Source organism: Myotis nattereri, assembly GCF_964212035.1.
Source record: "Myotis nattereri genome assembly, chromosome: 1".
Taxonomy (NCBI): domain Eukaryota; kingdom Metazoa; phylum Chordata; class Mammalia; order Chiroptera; family Vespertilionidae; genus Myotis; species Myotis nattereri.
The window spans coordinates 43,871,941-43,898,955 of record NC_138075.1 but is presented as its reverse complement, the minus strand read 5'-3'; the positions used below and the strand labels follow the sequence as shown (position 1 = coordinate 43,898,955).

The window sequence follows — 27,015 nt, the reverse complement described above, 5'->3', positions numbered from 1 at the left end:
TTTGTTTAATAGTTAAATTTTATAGGGGATTAAATGAGTCAAAACATCTAAAAGTGCTGAAACCAGTGCCCGACGAGGCGCGAACATCATCTGAGATGTATGCATGTGAGCCGTGGCTGCTAGCACTCCCACATCAGAAAGGGGACAGGAGGCGTTTTCTCCTGCTGGGAAGGGGCAGTGGGTGAATCAGAAGGAGCAGTGCCCTGGGACACTGGAGGCCTGGGTTCGATTCCCGGCCAGCCTCCAACAAGCTGTGTGACTGCGGGAAGTGGCTTCCTCTCTCTGGCCTCCGCATCCTCATCTATAAAACGGGGGCAGTGAACCAGCTGGGAGGAGCCCGTGTGAGTGTGTTTCACGCCTGTCCCGCCCTCACAGTGGCTGGCCTCACTGTGGCGAGACCAGAGCCCCTAGTTACCCAGGTTGAGCTTCGTGCAGTTCCCGTGCGTCACCGGACACTTGTACACGTCTCCCGTCTTCTGGTGGCCATTGGTTTCCAACGGAGCACCCACGACGAGCCTGGGAAGGAAGAGAAGACACTTGAAGATGCCGGGGGAGGTGCTCCTTCCTGGTAAAGGCTGGAACCTGGGGGCCAGTGATGAGGGGAAGGTGAGGTGTGTGTGGGGGGCATCCTGGGGGAGTGGCCACATGCTGACGACCTTCAGACGGAGACCTTTGTCTCTCTGGGGGAGGGATGCTGGGCTTTCAGTGTAAAGTCTTGGGGCCTGTGGCCCACTCCAGGCCCTTGCCAGGATGTGGATATACGGAGATGAGGACCCCATGGGTGCAGCAACAAATGGGATGGAGGCAGTCCTGGAGAAGGGCAGGGCGGACATCATGGAGGAGGTGATGCTCGAGTTGGGCCTTAACGGTTGAATATGAGCTTTTCAAATGGTAGGAGAGTGGCAATGGTGGTCCTTCAGGCGGAGGAATGATTTGGAGCCCTGGGGCCTTTGCCATGGCTCCCTGCAGGGCCTCTGCCCTCACCTTACCTGACAGTCTTTCAGCCAGTGACTCAGATGAGGGGCATGTTGCTCAATGGTCATGACTGTCCCCTGAGCCGCTAAGTCTTTGCTCAGGGTGGGCCAGGCAGCCAGCAGGGCTCAGCAGTGCCCAGGGACAGCCAACCACCTGGGGCTTCTGCCTTGGGCCTGTGCTGTTGTGAGCTTATTTGGAAACAGGGTGTTTGCCGTTGTAATTAAGGATCTCAAGATGAGGTCATCCTGGATTACTAACCCTGGCAGGGAGCCCACGGTAGAGGTTTAATATGGCTCCCGCAGTAAAGGCGTCTGGGATATGTTGAACTCTCTGTGTTAAACCTTCTGTGACTGTTTAACTCTGTAGCCTGAGGCTCAGCTGACTACCCAGAAAGCCGGAATGCCGCCCGAAGATAAACGCCAGGCCCCTGGAAGGAGGTTAATGAATGGATAGAGTGCGGATACCTGCCTGATGTTGTCTGTTAACTTAGAAACGCAGTATTCTTTCTGGTGGTCTATGTGACCCCCCCCCCCATTGCTTTTACTACTAACACCCTATAAAAAAGACCCTGTCCAGGGAGGGGGTGGGTTTCCCCCCGGCCGGCCACCCCTGGGAGCGCAGCTGCTTTGCCCATGTCGGTAAGTTTCTCCTATGAAAGCTCTTATGCGTTTGAATAAGGCTACGTGTCAGTTCTTCGGAATCGATCCTGAATTAATTTAGACTTTGGGGCTTTCCCCCAACAGCCCTAAACCCAGCAAGTGTCCTTATAAGAGACACACGAAGGCGAGACTGAGAAGAAAGCCACGTGAAGACAGGAGCAGAGCTGAGAGGGCTGCTGCCACAAGCCAAAGAATGCCTGGGGCCCCTGGAAGCTGGAAGAGGCAAAGAGGGGTTCTCTTCCAGAACCTTCCGCAGAAGCACAGGCCTGCCGACACCTTGTTTGGGGTGCGTGGCCTCCAGAACTGTGAGTGGATACAGTTCTGTTTTTGTAAGCCGTCTACTTGGTGCTAACTTGTCCTGCACCCGCTGGAAGTCAATACACCTTGCTCACATCCTTCTAGACAGCAATGAGTGGCACGCCTTCCTGGCTTGCCTGGACCTGGTAGTGCACCTCCCTTGAGGCCAGGGAGAATCCCACCTCCCCCTGTGGCTCCCCAAAGCCCCTTTATGCTGCCCCTCCCTCCCCCCCAGCTGGAAATCCAGTGCTGATATAAAGCGAAACCCTGAGGGCAGGCGGGGTTTCCCTTCAGTGACGTCTGCCACCCTGTCAGCGCCGCCTGCCTCTGGCACATCTGGAACCCTCTAGGCTTCGGGTGCCTGACCAGCTCTCAGCCAGCAGCGGCCTCCTCTGCTCAGGGCCTCGTGGTAACAGCGACTCAAGAATGGAACCCTCCCAGGAGGCTGCGCTGGCAGGGCAGGGGTGCCTCCCAGGCCCTGTGGGACAGAGCTTACATGAGCATGAGGTTTGGGCACAGGTACGGGTGAGACAGTGGGAGCAAGATCACTTTTCTGGAGCCCTGTCCCCCCAGCAGCGGCCACCCCCTGGCAACTCGGCCCAAAGAAGAAGCAATCAGTCATTTTCCGACTTAAGAGGGTTGAGAGGGGACAGGCCGGGAGGTTCCGGCTCTACAGGACTTTGGTGTCTTCTGATGGTCACACTCCCCGACCCGCCTCCCCCCTCCCCACCTCTCTGGGCTGTCAGGAAAGAAAGTGAGGTCTGAAGTGGGAGTTAATAGAGCTCTGTTAGAAATTAAGAGTCTATGAAATAAGAGCTGAGGTTTCTCCCCTGGGGACCAGATAATGACGGATTCTAAATATATCACTTATTAAGCATGCCCATTTTGGACTGGCAGGAATTAATAGGGCTCATAAAATCTGTTTGTCTAGACAATGTGATTTTTGGCAGAGAGAGAGAGAGAGAGAGAGAGAGAGAGAGAGAGAGAGAGAGAGAGAGAGAGAGGTGTCAGTGTGCGCGGCCTAGGCGCCAAGCTTGCTTTGCTGGCTGCTCTGGTGTTCAAGGTCAACCTGATAGTTCAGCGAGTCTTCCAGAGGAATGTGCCCTCCAGCACACCCCGCCCGTAGGGGAGTGCTGTCTGGAAGGGGTGCCTTCGAGGAACAGCTTGCAGGGTGCCCCTGGGGGGATCAGGCACAGCGGGCTCTGGATGAGGAAACCATGGCCATCTCCCAGAAAAGCTACCTCGTGTCTTAGAAAACACCCGGCAGCCTGACCAGGAGGCTCCCCACATTCCTTCCCATTTTACAGATCGGGACCCCAGGCCCCCTGGCCGGCTCGGAGGGACCCCAACACAGGGTGAGGTCTTTGGGCTGAGAATCCAGGGGCTGGGTCTTCATCCTGATTCGGTCACCTGCTTGCCCTGTGGCCTTGAGAAGCATTGGCCTTTCCCGACCTTGCTGTTCTTGGCTGCGAAATGGGGTTAGCAATCCCTGCACTGCCTACCTCTCAGGGGCACCGTGGGAAGTCACCGATGTCCAAGGACAGCAAGAAACAGAAGGGGTTGGATCAAGGTGAGCTCTGCACAAAGACTGCTGGCTTCCCAGAGCCGTGTGTCCTGGTAATGGCCAACATGTGACATGCAGGCAGTAAATCTGCCAAGTCTCAGGGACCCCGAATTTGCTACAAGAGCCAGCCCTTACCTCCATCTCCATGCCCCCAGAGCTGATCTCTATGGTGTCCGTGGCACTACATGAGGTGGCAGAACAGGGCTTACTATCCCCATATTACAGATGCAGAAACTGAGGCCCCAGGAAGCTGACCAGGCCCCACAGTTTGTGGCAGAGAGCTCTCCTGAGATAGCTTTCCCGGTGTTGCCCCAAATATCTCTTCGCCCTGAAGGAAGGGCCTGGGTCAGCCCTCCTTGCCACTCTTGAGTGTCGGCATTACGTGCGCCTGTCGGGCTTGAGGTTTTGAGGATATGATTCAGTCTCACTGCAAGGGGAGAACTGCCTAAGCACAGGGAAAATGTTTGCGTCACCACCGAGACCCGCCAAATTGCTCCTGGGGTCTGGCAGCCCCTGCCACCTCCTGCGGCCGCAGCCTTATATAGCCATCTGCAGCTTCAGGGCCTGCTGTGCCTCGTGGAGACTGGACACCCTATACCCTCTGGCGTGGGCACCAGCACGGCATGGCAAACCCCAAAGGTCGTGGCGAGCATTGGGCCCTTTCCATGGGCTGTGCGCCGTGACTCACTGGCTGTGGGCTCCCGGCATTCTTCCCATGGAGGCGCGGGGATCAGGCTGCTGCCGATGGCAGAATCAGTGGCAGGCTTCAGCCACAGCCCTGTAAGACCCCTCCCTGGTGGCTGACCTCTAAGCAGGGCCTGGCCAAGGGAGGAGGCTCACCGTGGATCTGGCCACCTGAGGAAGGCAGGACATGGTCCTGCTGCACCCTGGGTTCCTTGGCTCCCAGCAGGACACAGGCTAAGGGAAGGGGTTTCTGGCTTCCTACCTCACACCCTCTCCAAGGCCCCATGGGCACTCATCCTGACTTCTGCTTATCCTAGGCTCCACGCTTCAAGGCAATTTTAGTCCCTGAACCTTTTAAAATGCCCACTCCTATAAGAAAAAAAGGTAACATGTGCTTCCAATGTGTGTAAAGTTTTATGTTAATTAAACCAGTGTATATTAATTAAACAACTGTCAATCTGTATATTAAATATCCATAATCCTGTTTTTTTCAAATAAAACATAAACCTAAATAGATCTTGAATCATTTTGTTTCTATACCCCCGTATCACATCCTGCACATCCTCTGTGGTATGCACACCTTACCCTGGAGATCAGTCCTTTAAGATCCAGCACAAATTTCCACCTGCTCCAGGAAGCCCTCCATAATTACTCCAATGTTTTCCACATAAACCAGCATGTAATCCCTGCTGTCTGTTGTGGCCAGTGCTTTAGTGTCATCTTTCCTTAAGGGTCAAGATGTTCTTGTGTGCCCTGCTGCACTAGCATAGGGTGATCTGCAAGGCTCTCAGAAAGAGGTACCCACTGGCTTCTGTGACCTTCTGTCTCACAGTCAGCAGCAGCAGCAGCAGTTTCAGAGCTTTTGGCTTTGCCTCCAGCCTAAGAGGAGCCTCCAGATTCAGATCCTGGAGAAAGGGTCGCTGAGAAATTCTGTATTTTTCATGCACAGAGTTTCAGTGGAGTGACCCAACTCCCAATCAACGTTGCTTGATTCCCTGGTTTCCACTTCCCTCTTCTCAAAAGTCCTCACTTCTGAGAAGTGAGGGATTCAGGGGACCTGGCTCCATGCCCAGTTCTGGAGATGAAGCACATACTCCAGGCTGGGCCAGCTTGTCTCCTGGCTGTAGGTACTGAGCCAGGCGGGCAAATGCCTTAAGTCACCCCAATCAGAGTGAATCTCAGGACTTCTGTTTGGGTCTCAGGGACCAAAGTAGTTCCTTTCCTCTGGTATGTAGATGCAAGCCCAGGGACAGTGGGCTTGCACAGTGACCGTGTGACAATGAGAGGTGTGTACTGCTGCATTGTGTGTGTGTGTGTGTGTGTGTGTGTGTGTGTGGCTGAGAGAAGCATCTAGAGGAGGAATTGAAGTCCTGATGATACTATGAACCCCTGGATCAAACTGTACCTGAAGCTTGCACTCTTCTGATATATAAGCAATAACTACTTTTTATTGTATAAGCCCGATTGAGTTGAATTTTCAAGTATTTATAACTGAAAACATACTAACTAGAACAGTGATGGCGAACCTATGACACGCGTGTCAGAGGTGACACGCGAACTCATTTTTTTGGTTGATTTTTCTTTGTTAAATGGCATTTATATATACAAAATCAGTATCAAAAATATAAATCCTTGTCTTACTATGGCTGCAAATATCAAAAAATTTCTATATGTGACATGGCACCAGAGTTAAGTGAGGGTTTTTTAAATGCTGACACGCCGAGCTCAAAAGCTTCACCATCACTGAACTAGAATGTGCAAGGCCAAAAAAAAGCACATAGTTAAAATTACTCTTAGAAATCCATATATTCGCATACTATAAGCGGAACATGGCCTCCAAGACCAACGAGAAAGCAGCAGATTCACATCCCCAGCTCATGCTCCACCTGGGCAGATATTTACTGCATGAGTGATGGGTAGACTCTCAGACACCAAGCACATTCTTTTCCTCTGGTTAACTGAATGTGTAAGACTGTCCCCTGGACCAGCCTTAGGGAAACTGAAATCCTTGTGTACTATGTGCATCCCATTTACACAACCATTTGAATAGGGAGCCCTGCACTCGGAAGTTCCTGGTTACCTGGTAACTAGCCTGGTAGACCTCAGAGCTGGGGGAACGTGGTGATTCCTTGGGCTAACTCATCGCATACCAATGAGGCCTGGAAGGCCGGGAGCAGGGAAGTGCTGTGTCTGAGGTCTTAGAGCAGAGGGTGGCAGGGCTGGACAGTGGCCTGACTCCCAGGGCAGTGCTCCCCCAGGCCACAGAGGGGGGAAAGCCTGGAGGCAGGGGCTGTGGCTCTAGGCCCAGCTTGGCCTTTTACTGGCTGTGTGTGGCAAGGCAGGTGTGAACAGCTTAGTTTCCCAGCAGATGGGGCGAGCAGACGCATGGGCAGAAAAAGGCCGTCAGATGCCCGGGGAAGGAAGGAGGAAACCTCCAGCTGATGGGCCTGCCCCCGGAGGAGATCCCAAGCCCAGAGGCCAGCATGGACCACTGAGGAAAGGCAAGACGTGTGCTTGATCCCCACCCTGGCCCGCCTTTTTGCTCCTCGCTGCAAGACCTGGACCTCACACCCCAGGAAATCCAATGATCACTGTCTATTCCTTTCATTTCAGTGATTCACTTTTGATGCAATTAAATTGTATTTGATTTTGATCACCTTTGAGGTGATTGGTTTTGAGGTTGGAAGGGCAGTTAGTATCTGAGGCTCAGACAGTAGATGTGACAAGCCCGTGAAGAGACACTGGTCAGTTTCAGAGCTGGACTATTGCAAAAGCCCGAGGAGTTCAGATGGCCCAGCTCTGGGGCATGCGGTGCCCAGCATGAGGACATGGCTGCCCTCCCTGGGGCCAGTTGGGCTGGGTCCTCCTCTCTCACCCCCGCCCCTTCCCCACCTGCTCCTCTCTCCCGCACCCTTTCTCCACGCAAACCCACCGCGGCCCTTTGTTCCGTTTCTCTCCAGGCTCCATTTCCCTTTCCTGAAATCAGGCAGGAGCATCAAGGAGGGGCTCCCCTTGAGGAGCAGAGAACTCAAGGGAACAAAGAGAGACTATTTCTTTAGCGAGGCTTTTTTCTCTCTCTCTCCATGGAAAATGTAATCTCCTCCAGCCAGGGTGAGGATGGCGGCTAATGTGTTCAAGATGGGGCTGGGAAGTGCTGAGCACAGCAAACTTGTACTGGGGGTGGGGACCCTGGGGCTGCACTGGCTGGGGGCAGGTGTCGGGGGTGAGCTCACCTGGGACCTTCCTGAGGGGAGATGAAGGTACCTGCTTATCTTCCTGGGCTTGTGGGCCTGGACTCTGGGGGGAGGGCAAGGGCAGGAAAATAAGGCCCCCTCTGTTTCCCAGCACACCCTTTACTCTCTCTACCACTGTAACACCCTCATCAGCGATGGGGATCCTTGGTGTGTATTTTAAACAAACACAAATACTGTGATGCTTAATTTTATGTGTCAGTTTGACTGGGCCATGGGGTGCCCAGTTATTTATTTAAACATTAGAGGCTTGGTGCATGAATTCATGCATGGGTGGGATCCCTCGGCCTGGCCAGCGATCGGGCTGATTGGGGCTGTGGGAGGTTGGCTGTGAGAGCACACTGACCACCAGGGGCAGCTCCTGCATTGAACGTCTTCCCCCTGGTGGTCAGTGTGCATCATAGTGACCGGTTGACCAGTCATTCGGTCGCTTAGGCTTTTATATATATAGATTATTCTGGATGTGTCCGTGAAGGTGTTTTTGGATGAGATGAACATTTTAATTGGAAGACTGCATACAGCAGATTGGCTTCTCTACCATGGAGGGGCCTCATCCAATCGGTTGAAGGCCTGAATAGAACAAAAAAGCTGACCCTTTTCCAAATAAGAGAGAATCCTTCCTGACTGACTGTCTTCGAACCGGGACATTGACTTGCTCTTACTGTTGGACTCAAATGGAAACATCAGCTCTTCCTAGGTCTCCAGCCTCTGGCCTTCAGACTGCACTACGGCATCGGCTCTCCTGCCTCTAGCTTTCTGACTCACTCTGCAGAACTTGGGACTTGTCTGCCTCCATAATCACGTGAGTCAACTCCTGATAATAAATCTCTTTGCATACAGACGGTTTCTGACTTATGATGGTTTGACTTATGATGTTTTTGACTTTACAATGGTGTGAAAATGATATGCATTCAGTAGGAACCATTCTTTGGATTTTGATCTTTCCTGGTCTAGCACTGTGCGCATGATAGATACTCTCTCGTGATGCTGGACAGCGGCAGAGAGCCCAGCTCCCAGTCAGCTCCGTGATCATGAGCGTGAACAAGGGACATAGACAGTGTATTCATTGTGTTAGATGGTTTTGCCCAACTGTAGGCTAATGTAACTGTTCTGGGCATGTTTTAGGTAGGCTAGGCTAGGCTAGGCTACAATGTTTGGTAGTTTAGGTGGATTAAATGCATGTTAATATTGATTTACGATATAGTATTTTCAGTTTATGATGGGTTTATCGAGATGCAACCCCCATCGTAAGTTGAGGAGAATCTGTATATGTACATTCTATTGCTTCTGTTTCTCTAGAGAACCCTGACTAATACATTGACACAGTGCCTGTTGTGTTCTGAGGGCTTTACACACATTGTTTCATGTTGCTGAAGGTCCATGCCTTATTTATCATTAAATCATAAGAATTCATTGAGCTCCTATTAATGCAGCAAACACTGGGGCATGATGATGGATGTCATATTGGCCCTGCTTCCAGGAGGCCTCCAGCCTAGTAGAGGAGACAGGCCGGTCAACAGGCCATCACAGCTCAGCAGTGGTTCTCACCGTGGTTCTCAGCCTCTCCCCAGTGAGCTGGTTAGAAACGAGGCGTCTTGGGCCCTACCCAGACTGACAGGATCAGAAGCTGAAGGTGGGGTCCAGCATGTGGGTTTTAACAAGCCTCCCAGGAGACGCTAATGCACACCCAAGTTTGAGAAGCATCAGAACACAGTGTGAGAAATGCTTCTGTGGGGCAGCAGAGTCATGGCGACCTGCAACACTGCTGAGCTCAAAGCCCCACATACCCCTCTTCGCCAGGACCGCAAGGCTCTGTATTACCTCCTTGCTGCTCACCTGTCTGCCTCCGCTGTTACCAGGGCTGCCGTGAATGCTGCACAGCCAAGCCATCCTTTAGGGCTCGGCTTCAATGTCACCTCCCCATAGAGGCCTTTCCCGACCACCTGTCGCTCCCCATCTCACACCCTGTCTCATCCTCCTCTCAGCACTTTGTGCTCTCTGATGCCATGTTTATTTAGCTTTAATCCTTACTTTCCAGGAGAATGCAAGCTGCAGGGAAGCTAGGACCTTGTGGGTTAGATTTGCAGCTCTAGACACCCCAGCAACCAGAACAGTGCCTGGCACAGAGTAGATCCCTGAAATATAGCTGTTGAATGAATTAGCCAATCACGTGGCTTAGTGGGAGACTGTAATCCAATAGCCTGCAATTTGGGATCACTGACCACAGGCCCTCCAGTGTCTCCCAACACCTGTTAACCCCACTGGGAGGCAAGGCTGTTAACTGCCCTGGGCCTCAGGGCTCTCATCTACCAAAAGGGATTACATACATCTGGGCTACTTACCACCTAGGGTTTTGAGGGTGGTGGGCCCCAGACCTTGCTGGTCACCAGAATCCCCTGGGGAGGTATGAGTGCAGACTCCTGGGCCCCATCTCCAGAAGGCTCTAATTCAAGCAGTTGGGGACATGGCCTGGGGAATCTATTTTTAGAAGTTCCCAGATGTGCAGGCAGGATTGGGAGCCCTGAGTGAAGGATCTGCTGAGGAAGCAGATATGAGGGCCCCTGGACCTGTGAAAAGGCATGTGTTCCAGGAATTGTCACCACATCTGGGGATCATGACCACGCAGCCTCACTGACGGTCCAGACACGGTCCAGAATTGGGTTTCACACAAAAATTTTTTGTTTCTTTTGGTCACAAGAAAACACATAAGAAATACCTACTTTAACGGGTACAAAAAGCACCAACTTACTTTAAAAATATTGTTTAAATTGTTTTTAGATTATAAAGGCAATACGTGTTCATAGTGCGGAACTGTGCACCGTAAAACATGCAGGCTTCTGCTTTCCCTTCCCAACCCAGCCCTCTGCACAAAGCTGCCATGAGTGACAGGAATGCAGGAGACCTTCTGGGCATTTACGTATGGAATTAAAAATGGACTCCTTTACACACATGGCTCTATGGCATGCTTTCTCACTTATTTATCCTATCTAATAAAGAGGGAATATGCTAATTGACTGCCCCACCCTCAAAGATGGCGGTGCCCACAGCCACAAAATGGCAGGCCCAGTCCCCTCAGCCCTGCCGGGGCGCCTGCCTCCAGTGTCCCCCAGTCCCCTCAGCCCCCCAGCCACCCAGGGCCGGCCCAAGGTGCAGGCAAGCCTTGGATGGCAGCTGCCCAGCCAACGCCCAAGGCACAGGCAAGCCTTGGATGGTGGCTGACCAGCCACCCAGGGCCAGCTTGAGGCTCAGGTAACCAGGGCCGGCTGAGGCTTGTGCTGCTGGCAGTGGCAGCAGCAGAGGTGATGTGGGCATCACCTCCCGCCCCTGAGGGCTCCCGGACTGTGAGAGGGGCCGGCGGGGCTGAGGGACCCCCCTCCAGTGCATGCATTTTCATGCACCAGGCCTCTAGTTTTATATAATTTCCATGTTGTATATATCAATGCCGCACTTAGTCCTGATCATCAGGGCTCCTGTCCTGGGTTCTGCTCTGACTTCCTATGGGGTGAAGAGTCCTAGGGGTCAAGGGGACACATCCCACCTTTTAGGGACCCAGGATGCCGGAATCTCCTACCCAAACAGCATGAGACAGGCCTGTCCTCTGGATCTGATTTTCTGGTGGTGGATCACACCACCAATGGGACTAGCCCAGGAGTATGGACAGAGCTTGGATGTACTGAATGGGGTGTCCACACCTGCGAGGCCCCCCAGTTACCAGGAAGGAACTGTAGGTGGGAAGAAAAGATGATGGGCTGTGTCCAGACCCTCCATCCGCTTTCTTGACCCAGGCCCCTCAGATGTCAGGGCGGGCCTAGTGTAGATGGATAATACAGCTTTGCTTCCTTTATACTGGTTGCCATTTCTGATTGATGGATATGTAAGCTGTTTCATTCCTTTTCTCTATTGATAGCTGTTACGGTACTTAAAAAACTTCCCCATTGCACAAGGCCTTTTATCAATAATAATGACTAAAATGCCTCTGTGCACAAACAGCTATGCGGGGCAGTGCAAGCAGTGTGTACAGGCTGGCCCTGGAGCTGGCCCCTGTCCCCATGGGCACAGAGCCTGCTGACAAGCATCAACACAGCTGTTGATTTCATGAGCCTGGCTCTCTGCTTTGTTCCTGGAACTTCTGGACCCACCTCAACTTACATCCAAACAGCATTTTGGCCTAAGTTGCAGAAGTACTTAGAGCAGAAGAGGGAAGGGTGTTCTCAAACCATTTGAAGGGAAAATGAGAATCTGACCCACTGACTATAAAGAATAGAGTTGCCAGCTTTTGCCATTTAGCACAATGCCCCTCCCCTTCTCACACCCCAGTGCCAATCTCACAGGGCCACTTGTGTTTTTCTCACCACACCTGGCACTCTTCTTCCTGCCTCTGTGTATGTAATTTCTTTGTCCCAAACTCTCAGCCTTCCCCCTTTAGGGCCTCTTTCTCCAGGAAGCCTTCCTTGATCGCTCAGCTGAAAGCTCTCTCCCTCAACTCCTATGATGCTTTGTCTGTATCTCTCTTTTCTCTTTCTCTTCCCTTTAGATAATTTGCCTCTAGATAGCAGAGAGAGAATCTGATCCATCTTTAAATCTCCCCCTCAGTGTGGTCAAAGTACCTTGAATAGAGTCAAGGCTCAAAAATTGTTGAATAAATAAACAGATGGGCAGATAGAGGGGGCTGCTCATTCTGCAAAGACAAGCTAAGTCTTCACTTTTGGTGTGCAGCTGGGAGCAGAGCTGGGCTGAGCTCTTATGGATCCCATTTGCAGATGGACCACCAACCTTGGGGTGCCCTTGGCCCCACTCTCTCAGGAAGGTGGCTGTGGCCTGGAGTTCCCCCAGAAGGGAGTCCAGTGTGCAAATTCTCCTTCTCTTTTCAAAACGTCTGATAAACTCTTGCTTGTTTTTTCAAGTCATGGTCAGAGACTCCCCGCCACCCCCCTAGTTTTATAACAACTCTTTCCCCTGGAAATGAAACATAAACACCATAATAGTTTGGGCAGATGTTTCTCAGTGGAATGTATAGTTTTAATTTCTTGGTATGTGGAAGGCTGACAGCTCCTATGCTGGAAAGAGGCCTTGGCACTCCCTGCTCTCCAGCCTGGGCAGGCGTATCAGGCTCATAATTAGAATGTGATATTTTATAAGTGCCCAGAGTGCACACCCAGCAGCTCATTGCATCAGACCCATAGCTAGGGAAGGCGACTAGACAGGAGAGCAATTCTCTTTGACTGGAGAAGAAAGAAAAGCCCAGAGAATGTCAGGATCCTCTGGGTAGAAGCTGAGGCACAACTGGAACACCTGTTATTCTGACTGTGTCCAGGGCTCTAGCCATGTGGACTCAGAGGAGGTAGAAAAAGAAAAGGCCATAATGTGTCCACAGTCCCTCGACACTCTTTTTCGGCCTTGGGCCTGTTGACACATGATGGTTAGCTCTGGTCTGCTCTCAGGCGGGCTAAGCGACCCGGGGGGAGTCATCTGCCCTCTCGGGGACTCAGCTTCTTCATCTGTAAAAGGAGAGGCTTGGACAAGTTCAGTTCAAAGAAAGAGTTATTGAGCACTTACTGTATGCTGGGCGCTGTGGACTTAAAGGTGAATGAAGCATAGTCCACACCAGGGGTCCTCAAACTACGGCCCGCGGGCCGCATGCAAATACAAATATTGTATTTGCTCCCGTTTTGTTTTTTTACTTCAAAATAAGATATGTGCAGTGTGCATAGGAATTTGTTCATAGTTTTTTTTTTAAACTACAGTCCGGCCTTCCAACAGTCTGAGGGACAGTGAACTGGCCCCCTGTTTAAAAAGTTTGAGGACCCCTGGTCCACACCCTTAGTCTGGTGGTGGCCGAGGGATCGACACCTGACCATGTCAGTGTGGAGGGCAAGGCTATGAGAGGAGGTGCCCAGGTGTGGCAGGGGCACAGAGGAAGGGCTCTTGCTCAGCCACCTGGAGCAGGTGACTATCGGATAGAGACTTGCAGGGAGAGCAGGTGTTACCCAGGTGGAGAGGGTCTGGGGCCCAGAGAGGGGAATGATAGCTGAGTTCTGATGATGACAGTGCTTATGTGTGGCATTCTAAAATACCTTCCATGGTGAAGGCTGAGCCCAGGGGGACAAAGTTCCTGTCTTCATGGAATTTGTCTCAATCCCAGGCTCACACAATTCATCTGCCTTCTTACCTCCCACCCATGCCTCACTGACATTCCAAATCCCCTCTCTTCTGCCCTCACTTGTCCAAAGAACTCCATCTAAAGTGGCCCAAAGTATAGACAATGATTAGATGCCTACATGGGCATTGCATTGTCTCCTTCCCACTCCTACCTGCTTTCTAGGGTCTCTTAATTCCTGCCATTAGTCATCCCTTTGGATTCAGGCATTGAGGGTCGCTCTCAGCATAAGCATTGAAAGGCATTAACCTATGAATCCATGAGAACTCTAGACCCCTTAAAAATAATTAGGTCAGTGGTTTCAGACCTACAATCAAGAAATAGTTAACAAACACAGGGTTATGTGTTTATCTATCTTCAAAGAACTTTGTATGAACAAGAAAATAAATTAATGCAGCCATGAATGAATGTTTGGGGGAGTTTATTGTGTCAAGGATTGTGCTAGGTACTTCCTCTGACATTGATGCACTTAAACCTCAAAACAGCCCTGAGAGATGCTGAGGAAACTACAATATGGAGAAGCTGGGTGACTCATCCAAGTTACCCAGTTGGCTAAGGATGGCTCTTTGCCTCCCTCTCCTACCTGGTCCTCTCCCCACCTCTGAGGGTAGGAGAGCAGGGTACACAGAACCTAGCCCTGTGTTCCATCTGGAAGCCCTGAGTTACACTAGGGAATTATTGGCTATGCAGAATCCTTTGAGAGTCTCTCCATCTGAATCAAAGCTCAGGTTAGTTTTCCTCCTCTCATTTCCATATCATGAGTAACAGCTCTTATTACAGCATTATTCTTGTTTTGAAAAGCCATCAGGAAACAAAGAGGCTGTGGACTCGCTTGAACCACTGAAGGGTAAAGTCTGTCATTACATTTTTGGAAATGTCCTCCTCCTTGGGTAACAAACTCATTGACTCAGTGGTTGGGGAGGGGCAGAGAGGACAGTGTACAGAGAAGCTGCTGACACAGCACAAATTGCCCAAAGTTGGGCTAGGACACCATTCACTGTCTACCACTCACCTACCCTCTGCCTGACCTTGAGTTAGCTGGGCCCCTCCAACTTCTGCAGGAAAGACAAGGACAGGAAATCTTAATCTCTTTCATATGGGGCCATCATCACCATGCCCTTTATAACAAGAATGTCCTCCAACTTTGAAGCAGAAAACACCCAATCAGAACAGAAAAAAAGAATAAAAAAATAAGATGTTGTAAAGAGCCTCTGGGAAAACTTCAAGCATATCAACATTCACACCATGGAGAATACTGGAAGGAGAAGAAAGAAAACAAGAAATTGAAAACCTATTAAAAAAAATAATGATGAAAACTTCCCTAACCTGGTAAAGGAAATAGACATACAAGTCCAGGAAGCACAGAGAGTCCCAAACAAGATGAACCCAAAGAGACCCACAACAAGATACATCATAATTAAAATGCCAAAGGTTAAAGACAAAGAGAAAATCTTAAAAGTAGAAAGAAAAAAGCATTAGTTACAAGGGAGCTCTCTAAAGACTGGCAGCTGATTTTTTCCATGAAACTTTACAGGCTAGAAGGGATTGGCATGAAATATCCAAATTGATGAAAAGCAAAGACCTATAGCCAAGATTACTCTACACAGCAAAGCCATCATTTAGAATTGAAGGACAAATAAAGAACTTCCCAGACCAAAAAAATAAGATAAAGGAGTTCATCACCAACAAACCACTATTACAAGAAACGTTAAAGGGCCTTCTTTAAGAAGAAGAAAAAAAAGATAAAAATATGAATAATAAAATGGCCATAAATACATATCTATCAATAATTACTTTAAGTGCAAATGGATTAAATACTCCAATAAAAAACAATTGAATACTATGCAGCTGTAAAAAAGAAGGATCTCTTTCCCTTTGAGACAACTTGGAGGAATCTGGAGATTATTACGTTAAGTAAAGTAAGCCAGTCAGAGAAAGGCAAATATCACATGATCTCACTTATATGTGGAATCTAATGAACAAAATAAATTCATGAATAAAATAGAAGCAGGGGCATGGAAACATGGAACAGACTAATGAATCTCAGAGGGAAGTGGGGAGGGGGGCAGAAAGAGATTAACCAAAGAACTTATATGCATATATACATTGCCCATGGGCATAGACAATAGGGTGGCGAAGGCAGGAACCAGATGGACGGGGGCCATTGGGGGAAAAAGGAGGGACATCTGTAATATTCTCAACAATAAAGATAAAAAAATAAAATTTAATTTAAGGAAAACAAGACATACGGTGACTGACGGGATAACAAAACCAGACCTTTACATATGTCTACAAGAGACTCACTTCAGATTGAAAGACACATACAGATGGAAAGTAAAGAGATGGAAAGAACTATTTAATGAAAATGGAAACAAAACACCTGGGGCAGCAATACTTACACCAGACAAAATAGACTTGAAAACAAAGGCTATAACAAGAGACAAAGACAGACCCAGCAATTCCAGTTCTGGATATTTATGTGAAGAAACCCCAAACACTAAGTAAAAAAGACATATACATCCATGTGTTTATTGCAGCATTATTTACAATAGCCAAAATATGGAAGCAACTTAAATGCCCATCAATAGATGAATGAATAAAGAAGTGGTGCATATATACAATGGAATATGATTCAGCCATAAAATGAAATCTTGCCATTCGCAACAACATGGATGAACAAGGAGGGTATTGTGCTGAGTGAAATAAGTCAGACAGCAAAATACAAATGCCAGATGATTTTACTTATATGTGGAATCTAAAAAATAAAATAAACAAGCAGAACAGAAACAGATTCGGATACAGAGAACATTTTGACAGTTGCCAGATGGGAGGGGGATTGGAGGGATGGGTGAAAAAAGTGAAGGGATTTAGAAGTACAAATTGGTAGTTACAGAATAGTCATGAGGCTGTAAAGTACAACATAGGGAATATAGTCATTAATATTGTCATAAATATATATGGTATCAGGTGGGTACTAGATTTATTGGGATGATCATTTTGTGAGTTATGCAAATGTCTAATCACAGAGTTGTACACCTGAAACTAATACAATAAAAAAACAACAAAAAAACCCCACAAAGAATGTCCAGCTTTGGGCTTCCCTGAGATTTAGTTCAGGTCACTAGACTTTTAGAACTATCCTCTCCTCTAAAAATGCAATGATGGCCCGGCCAGCATGGCTCAGTGGTTGAGTGTCAACCTATGAATCAGGAGGTCATGGTTTGGTTCCTAGTCAGGGCACATGCCCAGGTTATGGGCTTGACCCCCAGTAGGGGGTGTGCAGGAGGCAGCTGATTTATGATTCTCTCTCATCATTGATGTTTCTCTCTCCCCCCTCTCCCTTCCTCTCTGAAATCAATAAAAATCTTTTTTAAAAAAAGCAAAGTTGAATAAAAGGCAAGCCCTATCTTTGGTGGCTCACAGTCCTCATTCCCCCTTAATCTCTCGTATTCTTTAGTCTTCATTTCATCTTCTCCTCTCCTCTTTCCTGTTCCCCATTTCATTTTCCATTTCTCTTAATTGGCTCTATCTACAGCTCTCTCTCCATGTCTCTCTACATTATTGGCTTAGGGCGACTCATTACAGCTAAACCAAGAAGAAATGATTCAAGACGGAAAGTGTAGAGGATTTAGGAATTCAACAGAAACCTTGTCAAAATGGTCCCTAGTCAATAACAAGCATTTGCCATTGGCAGCGTGTCTGAGTGTGCAGCTGTGTGGAAGAGAAGTTGCTGAAAGAAAAGAAAAGCCATTTGAAAGAGTGAAATCCTGAGGAGCTATTAATTGTTCATGAAGGAGTCAGGAAAGTTAGAAGGAGGTATTCTATCCAATCCTGGAGAAAAGAAGAGGTAGGTTAAGTAGTGATTGGTCACAGTTAAAATTAGTAAGAAAAAGCACATAGCACATTGATTTGTTTTTCTATCTAGAGGCCTGATGCATGAAATTCGTGCAAGAGTAGGCCTTCCTTCCCCCTGGCTGCTGGCAGGCACCCATGACCCAGGCTTCCCTCGCAGCCCCAGCTTCGTCCAGGTTGTCTGGAAGGACATCTGGTCTAATTAGCATATCACCCTTTTATTAAAGCATAAAATGTAATATGCTAATTAGATTGGACATCCTTCCGGACATCCTTCCAGACAACCTTCTGGATGAAGCTGCAGCAGCAGGGGCCAAGGTAGAGGTGGCAGAGGCCCCCAGGAGGTAGAGGCGACCACTGCTGCTGCGGGGGCCAAGCCCCTTGCACAAATTTCGTGCATCGGGTCTCTAGCTTGTATATAACCTTAAAACACATCTATTCAACTTTGTGGTTTTCAATAAGCAGTTCTGCTTTTCACTTTTTATCACATAACTGAATGAAAGTGCATGCTGCCCTGAGTCAGTGACATCTATGGGAAGCTTAGGTGACTGGAGAGAGGAGCCATTCATTACTAGTCAGCCTTACTCTTCCTAGTGTCAGGTATGATAATTACAGAAAAAGTGCCGAAGGGCAATTAAAAACTGAGTCTCAGTCTTGAAAATTCAAACCTATGAAATGATTGGGAGTCATTCTCTATATTGCTTCCATATCTTGGCTATCTATAATAATAAAAACATAATATGCTAATTGGACTGGATGTCCTCCTGGATGTCCTTCCAGACAACCTTCTGGACGAAGCCAGGGCTGCAAGGGAAGCCCAGGTCCCAGGTGCCAGAGGGAAGCTGGTGCTGGCAGCCAGGGGAAGAAAGGCCTACTCTTGCATGAATTTCATGCATTGGGCCTCTAGTTGTAAATAATACAGCAATGAACCTAGATGTGCATATATCTTTTCTAATTAACATTTTTGTGGAATTGCTGGGTCATGTGGTAGTTCTTTTTTTAATTTTTTGAGAAACCTCCATACTGTTTTCCTTAGTGGCTGCATCAATTTACAACCTCACCAACAATGCGCAAAGGTTCCCTTTTCTCCGTATCCTTACCAACACTTGTTATTTATTATCTTTTTTGATCATAGCCATTTTGACAGGATTGAGGTGATAGCTCATTGTGATTTTGATGTGGTTTTGGTTAATGATGTTGAGCATCTTTTCTTGTCTGTTGGCCATTGTATGTCTTCTTTGGACAAGTGTCTATTCAGGTCCTCTGTCCAGATTTTAATAGATTGTTGTTTGTTTTTTGATGTTGAGTGTATGAGTTCTTTATATATTTTGGACATTAACCCCTTATTGGATAAACCATTTGCAAATATCTTCTCCCATTCAGTAGATTGCCTTTTTGTTTTATGGATCGTTTCCTATAGTCAATAATATCGTAATAACTTGGATGGTGACAGATGGTTACTAGGCTTACCATGGTGATCACATTTTAAGTATGTAAATGTCGTACACCTAGAGCTCATATAATTTTGTATGTCACCTATACTTTAATAAAAACAAGTCTGCCACAAAATAGCACAAGATTCCATTGTTATAAAGTTCAAAGGCAAGCTAAACTAATCAATTTTGATCATGGTCAAAATAGTGATTAGTTTTGGAGGGGACATTGATGATGAGGGTCCTGGCAAAAGTCTATCTTGATCAGTGTGGCAGTTACATGAGTATGTTCATGTAGGAAACACTGACTGAGATGCATATGATCATTACATGTATGTTATATGTCACTTATGATTTGCTTACTTCTCCAAGTGTGATTCAATTATTTTTCCTCCTAAAAATAAAATCGTTCCCCCGTGGAGTGAATTTACGCATTAGTTTATTCTCCACCTTGTGTGAGGCTCTCTGTTCCCCTCTCCCTGCTGGACTTCGGAAGGACATTGGGCCACAAACCAACAGCGCTGGCGTCGGAGGAGGGGGAAGAGCGAAGAGCCCGCAGGCTGCTGAGGGGGGACAGCGGTTGGAGAAGATGCTGAGTTGGCGAATCCCTCTGGCTTCCCTGAACTGCCCACATTCAATTTATTTTCTTTCGTGGAGGTTAGTAACCAGGAGACTTTCCTTTCCATGTTTCCACTAATGAGATCGGGTGACTTACCCTCCCCAATCCCCGGGGTTGGCCCCCTGCCTTGACCCTGACCCCATGGCCCTGAGGCCTGGCCGTAGCTCTGGCTCCAGCTGACCGGAGTGTGAGTGTCGGAGGTTACCTGGGCCTCACTGACATCCTCTCCAAGTCCCAGGAAAACGATGCTTGGAGGTACCGGGAGCCTTGGGGGCCTTCTGCAGGCTGCGCGGTAAACGCACGCACTGCCTCCCGCTCCCCGTGATCCCCGCTGACAGGCTCTCGCTGCCCGCATGCTGCTTTGTGCTTCTGAGGCCCCAAGGTTCCCCTGCTCCCCCCATGAGGCCCACTGTCTGATTCCCTCCTTCAGCCTCTGCTGCTTACACTCGGTTTGTCCATGCTGCCTGCCAGGTCCGCGGGGTGGCTTGGCCTGGGGTCCCGGGCCAACATTTCCCCACGAGAACAGCGTCTCTCTCTTTTTCCGTCTCTCATGCATTGGCTGGTTTCATCCTACTGTGGGCTTTGCTCCTGTAGTGATTTATCCTTTAACCAGAATGAGTCATGGTGCCGGCTTTTACATGTTCCCAGAGAAAATAGCAGAGGGCCTTTGTGTGCTGTGGTGTTGGGAGCCGCGCTGGGGGCCTGAGCCAGGAAAAGAGGGAGCTCTGGATGCTCCTTAGAGAGACTTCCACAGCGACCAAGCCTGAGGCTGCCCCAGGCTTCACAACCCGCACTGGCACCCGAGGGGGGCGTGGGGGGGAGACAGGCGTGGATGCCATCTGTCACTCTGTCCAGCCGAGAGTTCCTGAGGCCCGTTTCCTCGAAACCTCTCCCCTATCCTTTCTCAGGGGACAGAGCAGTGCACGGAGCTACTGTACCCAGCATCTGCCCGTGGTAGACACTCCACACTCCATCTCCTGCTTCCTCCTCTAGGAACCCTTTGGCGCAGGAGGCGGATGCGATGGGCTGGGGTTCCCGCAGCTGGGAAGGTGGCTTCTCAGGGAAGGAGCTCAGGCCTGTGCGGTTTTGAAGCCTAGACTTTTCCTGCGAAAGGACCACTCTCATGTGCCTTCATTTATTCGCCCAGGAAGGTCTGCACTCCCTCCCCCACGGCTCTCACCTGCAGAAAGGGTCACACATGAGGCCTGGGAACCTTCCGCTGGGAGGGGAGGGGGTGGCAGGGCTCGGGGCTTCACCCTTAGCCCAGGCTCGAGAGGCAACTTTTGTGGCTTTATTCCTCATGGATTACTTTTTCCATCAGCCCCAAATTATACCATCGGTGGGCCTCTGACTTTAGACATGGACGATCCCAGTGAAAATGCAAATTTGCTATCTTGGAAGGTCAGTACATAAAGGCATTGTAACTAATGCCTTACCCAAACTGGAATTTAGTTCAGGGAGATATCACTTAGTAATCTTGAGACAAGCGACCCAGGAAGGTGGGTGGACTGACCCTTGGGCAGTTTCCGTTAAGCTCCAGATGGAAACACCACAGGAAGCGGAAGCAACGGGACTGGGAGATGGGACGCCTGGTTTCAGGCCTGGCTTTCCCACGGACTTGCTGTGTGACCTTGGGATAGTCTCTGGGCCTCAGTTTCCTGTCTGTAAAATAAGGGGGTGGAGGTAAACACCTTCTAAGCGCCGCTGAGGTGGGGAAGGAGGAGAGGAGTTGCCGCAGAAGGTGTAGTAGCCCTGAAGGCCAGCCCACCATGTGCACTGTGCATCTGTGCCTCCTGAGCCTGCCCAGAACCCTGCCCCTCCCCAACCCACCTCAGCTCCAGAAAAGGGGTCCGCCTAAGACCCCGGCAACGGTGACCCCCTCTTCAGGCTGAGGAGACAGGCCTCTGCCCATGGTCTCCACCAGGACAGACACTGCATAAGCGGAGAGGCTTCTGGGAAGGATGGATGTCTACTGTGCCAGGCGGGTCCACTTCAACTTTGTGACCTGTGGGCTGAGGGTGCCCGTCCCCTGTGTGGCACTGGCTTTTGCGGGAGGGGGCGGTGCTGCGGGGCTGCTGGCAGGATCTGCACTTAGCCCTGGCAGAGGTGTGCTCACCAGCCCGGCAGGTTTCTGGGTCTCCCTCTCCTCTGCCTCAAGCTCCATTCACAGGGCACCCAATCACACAGCCCTTTTGGCATCTGAGCACCCAGCCTGAGTTATTGCAAAGGAGTCCCCAAAAGGCCCTTCAAAGAGCTGGAAGGCCGTCTAGGACCCATTGTGACTTTCTCTGAGTCAGGCCACCAAGTCTGTCCTTCCATTGCTGAGGGTGATGACAGGTTAAGGTCTCCTTTCCCCCAAGAATCTTCTGTTTCTCATGAGGACACCCCAGAATTCAGGAGACTGAGGTTCTGATAATGGTTTTTCAGGGGCCGGCACATCCCCTAGCTTCTTTCTGTCTCCCACCCCACCAGCTTCTCTTACCAGCCTTGTCCCTCCCTGTGTGCAAGCTCTCTCTGCCCCCAGCGGAGGAAGCAGCCAGGTGGCTCCCCGAGGGCAGTGCAGCGGCCAGGTGGGCAGGTGCTGGGGAGCCTGGGCTGGGCTCCTTTTCCTTCCCCTCCCCTCAAGGGTACACCTCAGGCTGATGAGACTAATGACATGGGTGGCAATGGACAGAAGCAGGAGGGGCAGCTACAGGGACACCCAACCCCTATCATGCGCATTTCTGTCCAGGAGCAAAGAGGGGAGGAAGGAGAGAAGGGCAGGGGAGGAGGAGAAAAGACAGAAGAAAACTGAAGAGTAGGAGGAGGCAGAGGAAGGGGTTTGGGGTGGATGACAATAGTGAGATATGAGCAGATCTCCTCAAAAATAGCCTCCTCCCCATCGCATCTCCACCCCCACTCCCAGTGCACCCAGTTCCCCACGCCTGGGAACCTGCGCTGTTTCTGGCAGTTCTGTGTCTGCCTGCTGTCACCAGCTTAAGAAACTGGAAATGGAAATCTCTCTGCTGGTCTGTCTGAGTGTGGTCCCCAAACCAGCAGCAGCAGCACCTGAGAACTTGTTGGAAAAGCCATTTCTCGTGCCCCACCAGGACCTCCTGAACCAGAAACTCCGGAGGGAGTTCTAATGCAGGCTGTCAGGTTGAGAACCACTGCTTAGAGCTGTACTTGCAGACGCTTTTTGCATCCGTTGCAGTGAGTCATCTTAAGAAACCTTGATGTATTCTGTGTGCACGGATGTACTCAGGAGTAGGTCCTCACATCTCAAGGGCTCTAGGCCTGCCGAGGTTTGCCCAGAGCTGCAAGACCCTCAGCTTAAAGGCCTCCTCCGCCACTTCTGGGAGAGGCAGCGGTGGCTAAGGCCTCTGAGAGCTGCACCCGCCCTCCCTGTCTGGGACAGGCAGCCCCTCCCCATTCTCACAATTCTCTCCTCCTCGGCCCTCTGGGAATCTGAGCCCCTTCTCCCCCTGCTTGGTCTGCTCTCCCTCCTCCCACAGGCATCCAGGGTTCTGACCCGCGCCCCTTCCTTCTCTCTGAACCGCTCCTCTGAGAATGTAGTTCTCTAGTACATCTGAGTCTCTACCCTGATCTCCCTGCTGAGCTGAAGGCCCCTGTCTCCTGCTGCTGGCCCAGCTGGCGTCTGCACCCAGATGACCCTCGGATACTTCAAACCAATGGGACCAAAGCTTGGCTCCCCTGATCTCCCACAGTCTCTCCCCTGGATTTTGCTTTTCTGTGTTTGCACTGTCTTCCCTATCAGTCATCCTCCTACTTTGTCTCTGGCCTTGCTCTTTCTACTCTTGCCCCAGTTCACTCTACTCCAGCCACACCCATTCCTTGAACATTCCAAGCTTCTTCCTACCTCAGGCCTTTGCACTTGCCATTCCCTCTGCTTGGAATGCTCTTTGCTCAAAGATCTATGATTGTCTGAGAGTCTCCCTTTCCTTCAGTCTCTGATGGCTGTCACCCAGCACTGAGGCCTTCCTTGATGGTCTGTGTAAGGCAGCAGCCTGCACCCTCACCCACTGCTCCCAAGCCCCTTGCCCTGCCTAATGCTTTTTCGTTGCACATCTCAGCATCCGACAGACGATGGACAAACTAATAATATGTCTTGTTCCACTAGAAGAAAAGCTGCATCTGGGTAGGGACTTGGCAAATTTGTTCACCATTGAATTCTCAGGACTTAGCACAGGTTCTCAAGAATGCACGACTGAACTATTGGTGCTCATAAAGCAGGCCCCTTCAACAAGACCCCACGCTTTCAACCCTCCACTCACCAAGTCTTCTACAGCCTTTCCACCAGACCCCCGCTTCCAGGGTCTCCTCTCTCAGTTCCATCCTCCACATGGTAGCCAAATTGATCACCTTAAAAATTACAGCTCTGGTGGCCCTGGGCAGGTGGCTCAGTTGGTTGGAGCCAAAAAAGGTTGCAGGTTTGATTCCTGGTCAGGGCACAAACCTAGGTTGTGGGTTTGATTCCTGGTTAGAGTGCAGGTGGGAGGCAGCCGATTGATGTTTCTCTCTCTCTCTCTCTCTCTCTCTCTCTCTCTCTCTCTCTCTCTCTCTCTTTCTCTTCCTTTCTCTCTCAAATCAATAAAAAAACCCATATCTTCAGGTGCACAACGCAGATGTGTGCCCTGACCAGGAATAGACTGGCAACCTTTTGGTGCACAGGACGAAGCTGCACCACCGGAGTCAGACCCGCCAGCGCCCATAGACAACCCTCTCGCCCTGGTATTAAACCCCGAAGGAGAACCCTCGCCCTCCCAGTCTTTGGTCTCACTGCTCTGTTTCCCACACCTTCTCCCCTGGGCACTGGGCACAGTGTCCCTTCCCTAAATGTGGCTTCTTCTTCCCCAGATTCCCTCCACCAGGCCTGCTGGGTTAGGACTTCACTCTCCATTACTCGACCTCCCAGAGTTCTTTCTGGGTGCCCTCTCTTGGTATTTATCATCCGGGACTGGGGCTCTGGGAGCTTACGCCCTCTCTTCCCGGCTGGGCCAAGCGCTCACTCTCCCCACATGCTGTTTATGTGACTGTGCCAGTGATGGGCTCTGAGGACACCACAGCCTCCGCTCTCTCATGGGGCTGGCAGCGTAGCCAGCGAGGAAGGACACAGGCCTGGGAGACGGTATGTTCCCGGCCAGCCTCAGGGCTGGGGCTGCTTTCTGTTCGGTGCAACTCCCTCCATTTGGGCCTAGTAAGATCTGGGCTCCAGACCTGGCTCTGACACTTGCGAATTATGTCATCTCTCTCTTGGCGTCTCAGGTGCCATGCCTGTAAAGTGGGGACAAGCCTACTTCTCTTACAAGTTGCTCATGTCCCTGAACCTGCATTCACCTGGGCCTCTGAAAGCCCGCTGAGTTTCAAAGGCGTCTCCTGTTGGAGAACTGTGTGTGGTCAGGCTCCTGCTCCCCAGGGCCCTGGAGGGGAGGCCGCTCAGTGCCCGGCCTTGCTGACAGCGGAGGCTTCTCCTCCAGGGGCGTGAGCGTCAATGACAAATGGGAAACTTGTGGGGCCAGCTCTGTGTTATCTCAGTGCCAGGAGGCTTCCTGGGCCAAGGCACCAGCAGCCTGAGAAGCCCTGTGCCAACCCTACACTGGGCTCTGGGACACCCAGTGCTCTTACAAACCAACCGACCTAATGATTTCAATGGACGTGCAATAGCGTCATGTGGATTACATTTCTCTGAAAATGCACAAAGGCTTAAAAAGTAGGGGCAGAGAATAGTCAGGCCGGGAGGAATTTGTTTTCTCTTTTCCTTCTTGTGTGCCTGTGAGTGTTGTTATTGTTGCTAAAACCCGGGCATGTGGAAAACTGTTCAAGATGGAGAAGCACGGGTGCCCAGCCAGCGCTGCGTGGTTTGAGGTCTGAGTTGGGGATGCGCTGGGCAGAAGGGGAAGAGTTCGTCAAGTGGCAGCCCCACCAGGTGTGTCCCATCTCCTCCAGCATTTACACCAGGGGCTGCTGCCCTTGATGTTCCAGAAGGCGCCCAACCTGGTCAGTGGGGACCAGACCCCACTGGGGCCTGTGGTGGGAGATAGTCGCGGGCCCTTCCTTCCCTGGGTCAATGCTGGGACCTGGGTTTTGGGGCAGAGGCTGAGGAGCGATGCTGTTTCCCACCGGAGGGAGATGGTGCGCTTCCGTGGCCCCAGTCTCCCTGCTAGAATCTTCTCGGGGGAACTTTTTAAAACACAGATTCCCTGGTCCCACTGCAGGCCCAGGAAATGCAGACCGAGGTGTGCAAGCTCTGCCGTAAGGACTGAAAGCCAGGTAGTCCATACTGAGGAGATAGGAAGAGCCTGGGCTGCGGGCTGAAGCAGCTCTGACATGAGGTGGGAGGTGATCTGTGTCACAAGAGAGAGGCCTGGGGAAGGTAAGGCCATTATAGGCAAAGAGAAGGGCCCAGCAAGTCTTCATGGAGAAAGCGTCTTACGAAGATGAACATAATTAATACCGGGTCATATTTTGTCTTGTACTGTTTTTTAATTATTTCAAGGATATTAGTGTTGCTTCCTCAACTGGTCTGTGAGTTATTCGGGAGTGAAGCCATGTTTTACCGAAATCAATATTTTGCAGAGCCTGGCAACATCTATTAACAGATGTTTAATAAACAAATATTGGTCAAAACAAATTATATCTTGGAAAAGCCAGTTCCATTTAATTTTTAACCCTTTATATGAAAAGATTATGGATGCTGTGTATCTTACGCCTGGGCTGGTTGAGAGAGGCTCAAATAATTCAGTTTTTCAAAGTATGTTCTTACGAGCATCTACTAAACGCCAAGGATTATATCCCCGATTTCAGGAAGAAAGACAAGGAAACAGGTAATTACTATCCAGCTTGATAAATGTTTTCTCAGAGGAAGTGGTATCGAAGTTGATAAGAGAATAAGAAAGAGGACTTTCAATGCAGCCATAAACCACTATGAAAACTAGACAAAATATACAAGACAACCATTTTCAGGCCCTGGACAGCCATCAGTGCAGAGCTCAATGCTTGAGAAAAGAGAAGTGCAGGAGCTACATCCACATTCAACCAACTTGCTCTCGGACAGCACTTTCCTATTGACCATGGGGAACTAGAGTTCAAACTGGGAGCAGCAGTCTATACCCAATAAAAATGAGTGCATAGGTATACCCCAGTAAGAATGAGGGTGTATGTCCATCAACAGATGTGGGTAAGGATGTTAATAGGCTCTCTATTCAAAATAGCCCAAATTGAAACAATCCGAATGTTCATCAATAGCAGAACGAAGAAATAAATTGTGGTGTGTTGCTCCCGTGGATTATTACACACTGGTGAAGAAGCATGAAGTACAATACATTCATCAGTATGCCAAACCTCAGAGATGTGATGCTGGGTAAAGCAAGTCAGGTACAAATGAGGACCTACTGTGTGATAGCATCTATATAAAGTTCACAAACTGTCAAAAGGAATCTGTGGCGACAGGAGCCAGAATAGTGGTTCCCTGGAGGGGCACTGAGGGGGGGGGGGCACAAAGGAGATTTTTGGGAACTTCAAATG

At 49.9% G+C, this 27,015-nt stretch overlaps 1 protein-coding gene across 1 annotated transcript in view; it reads right to left on the bottom strand.

Annotated features, from left to right (window-relative positions):
* Positions 1 to 27,015, bottom strand: part of ITGA11 (integrin subunit alpha 11) — a gene marked incomplete at its 3' end in the record, with an annotated part of 126,261 nt that overhangs the window by 68,635 nt on the left and 30,611 nt on the right. Inside the window, exon 3 of the mRNA XM_081113329.1 lies at positions 416 to 516. Coding sequence (XP_080969455.1) covers positions 416 to 516 — 101 coding nt within the window. The remainder of the gene's footprint in view (positions 1 to 415; positions 517 to 27,015) is intronic.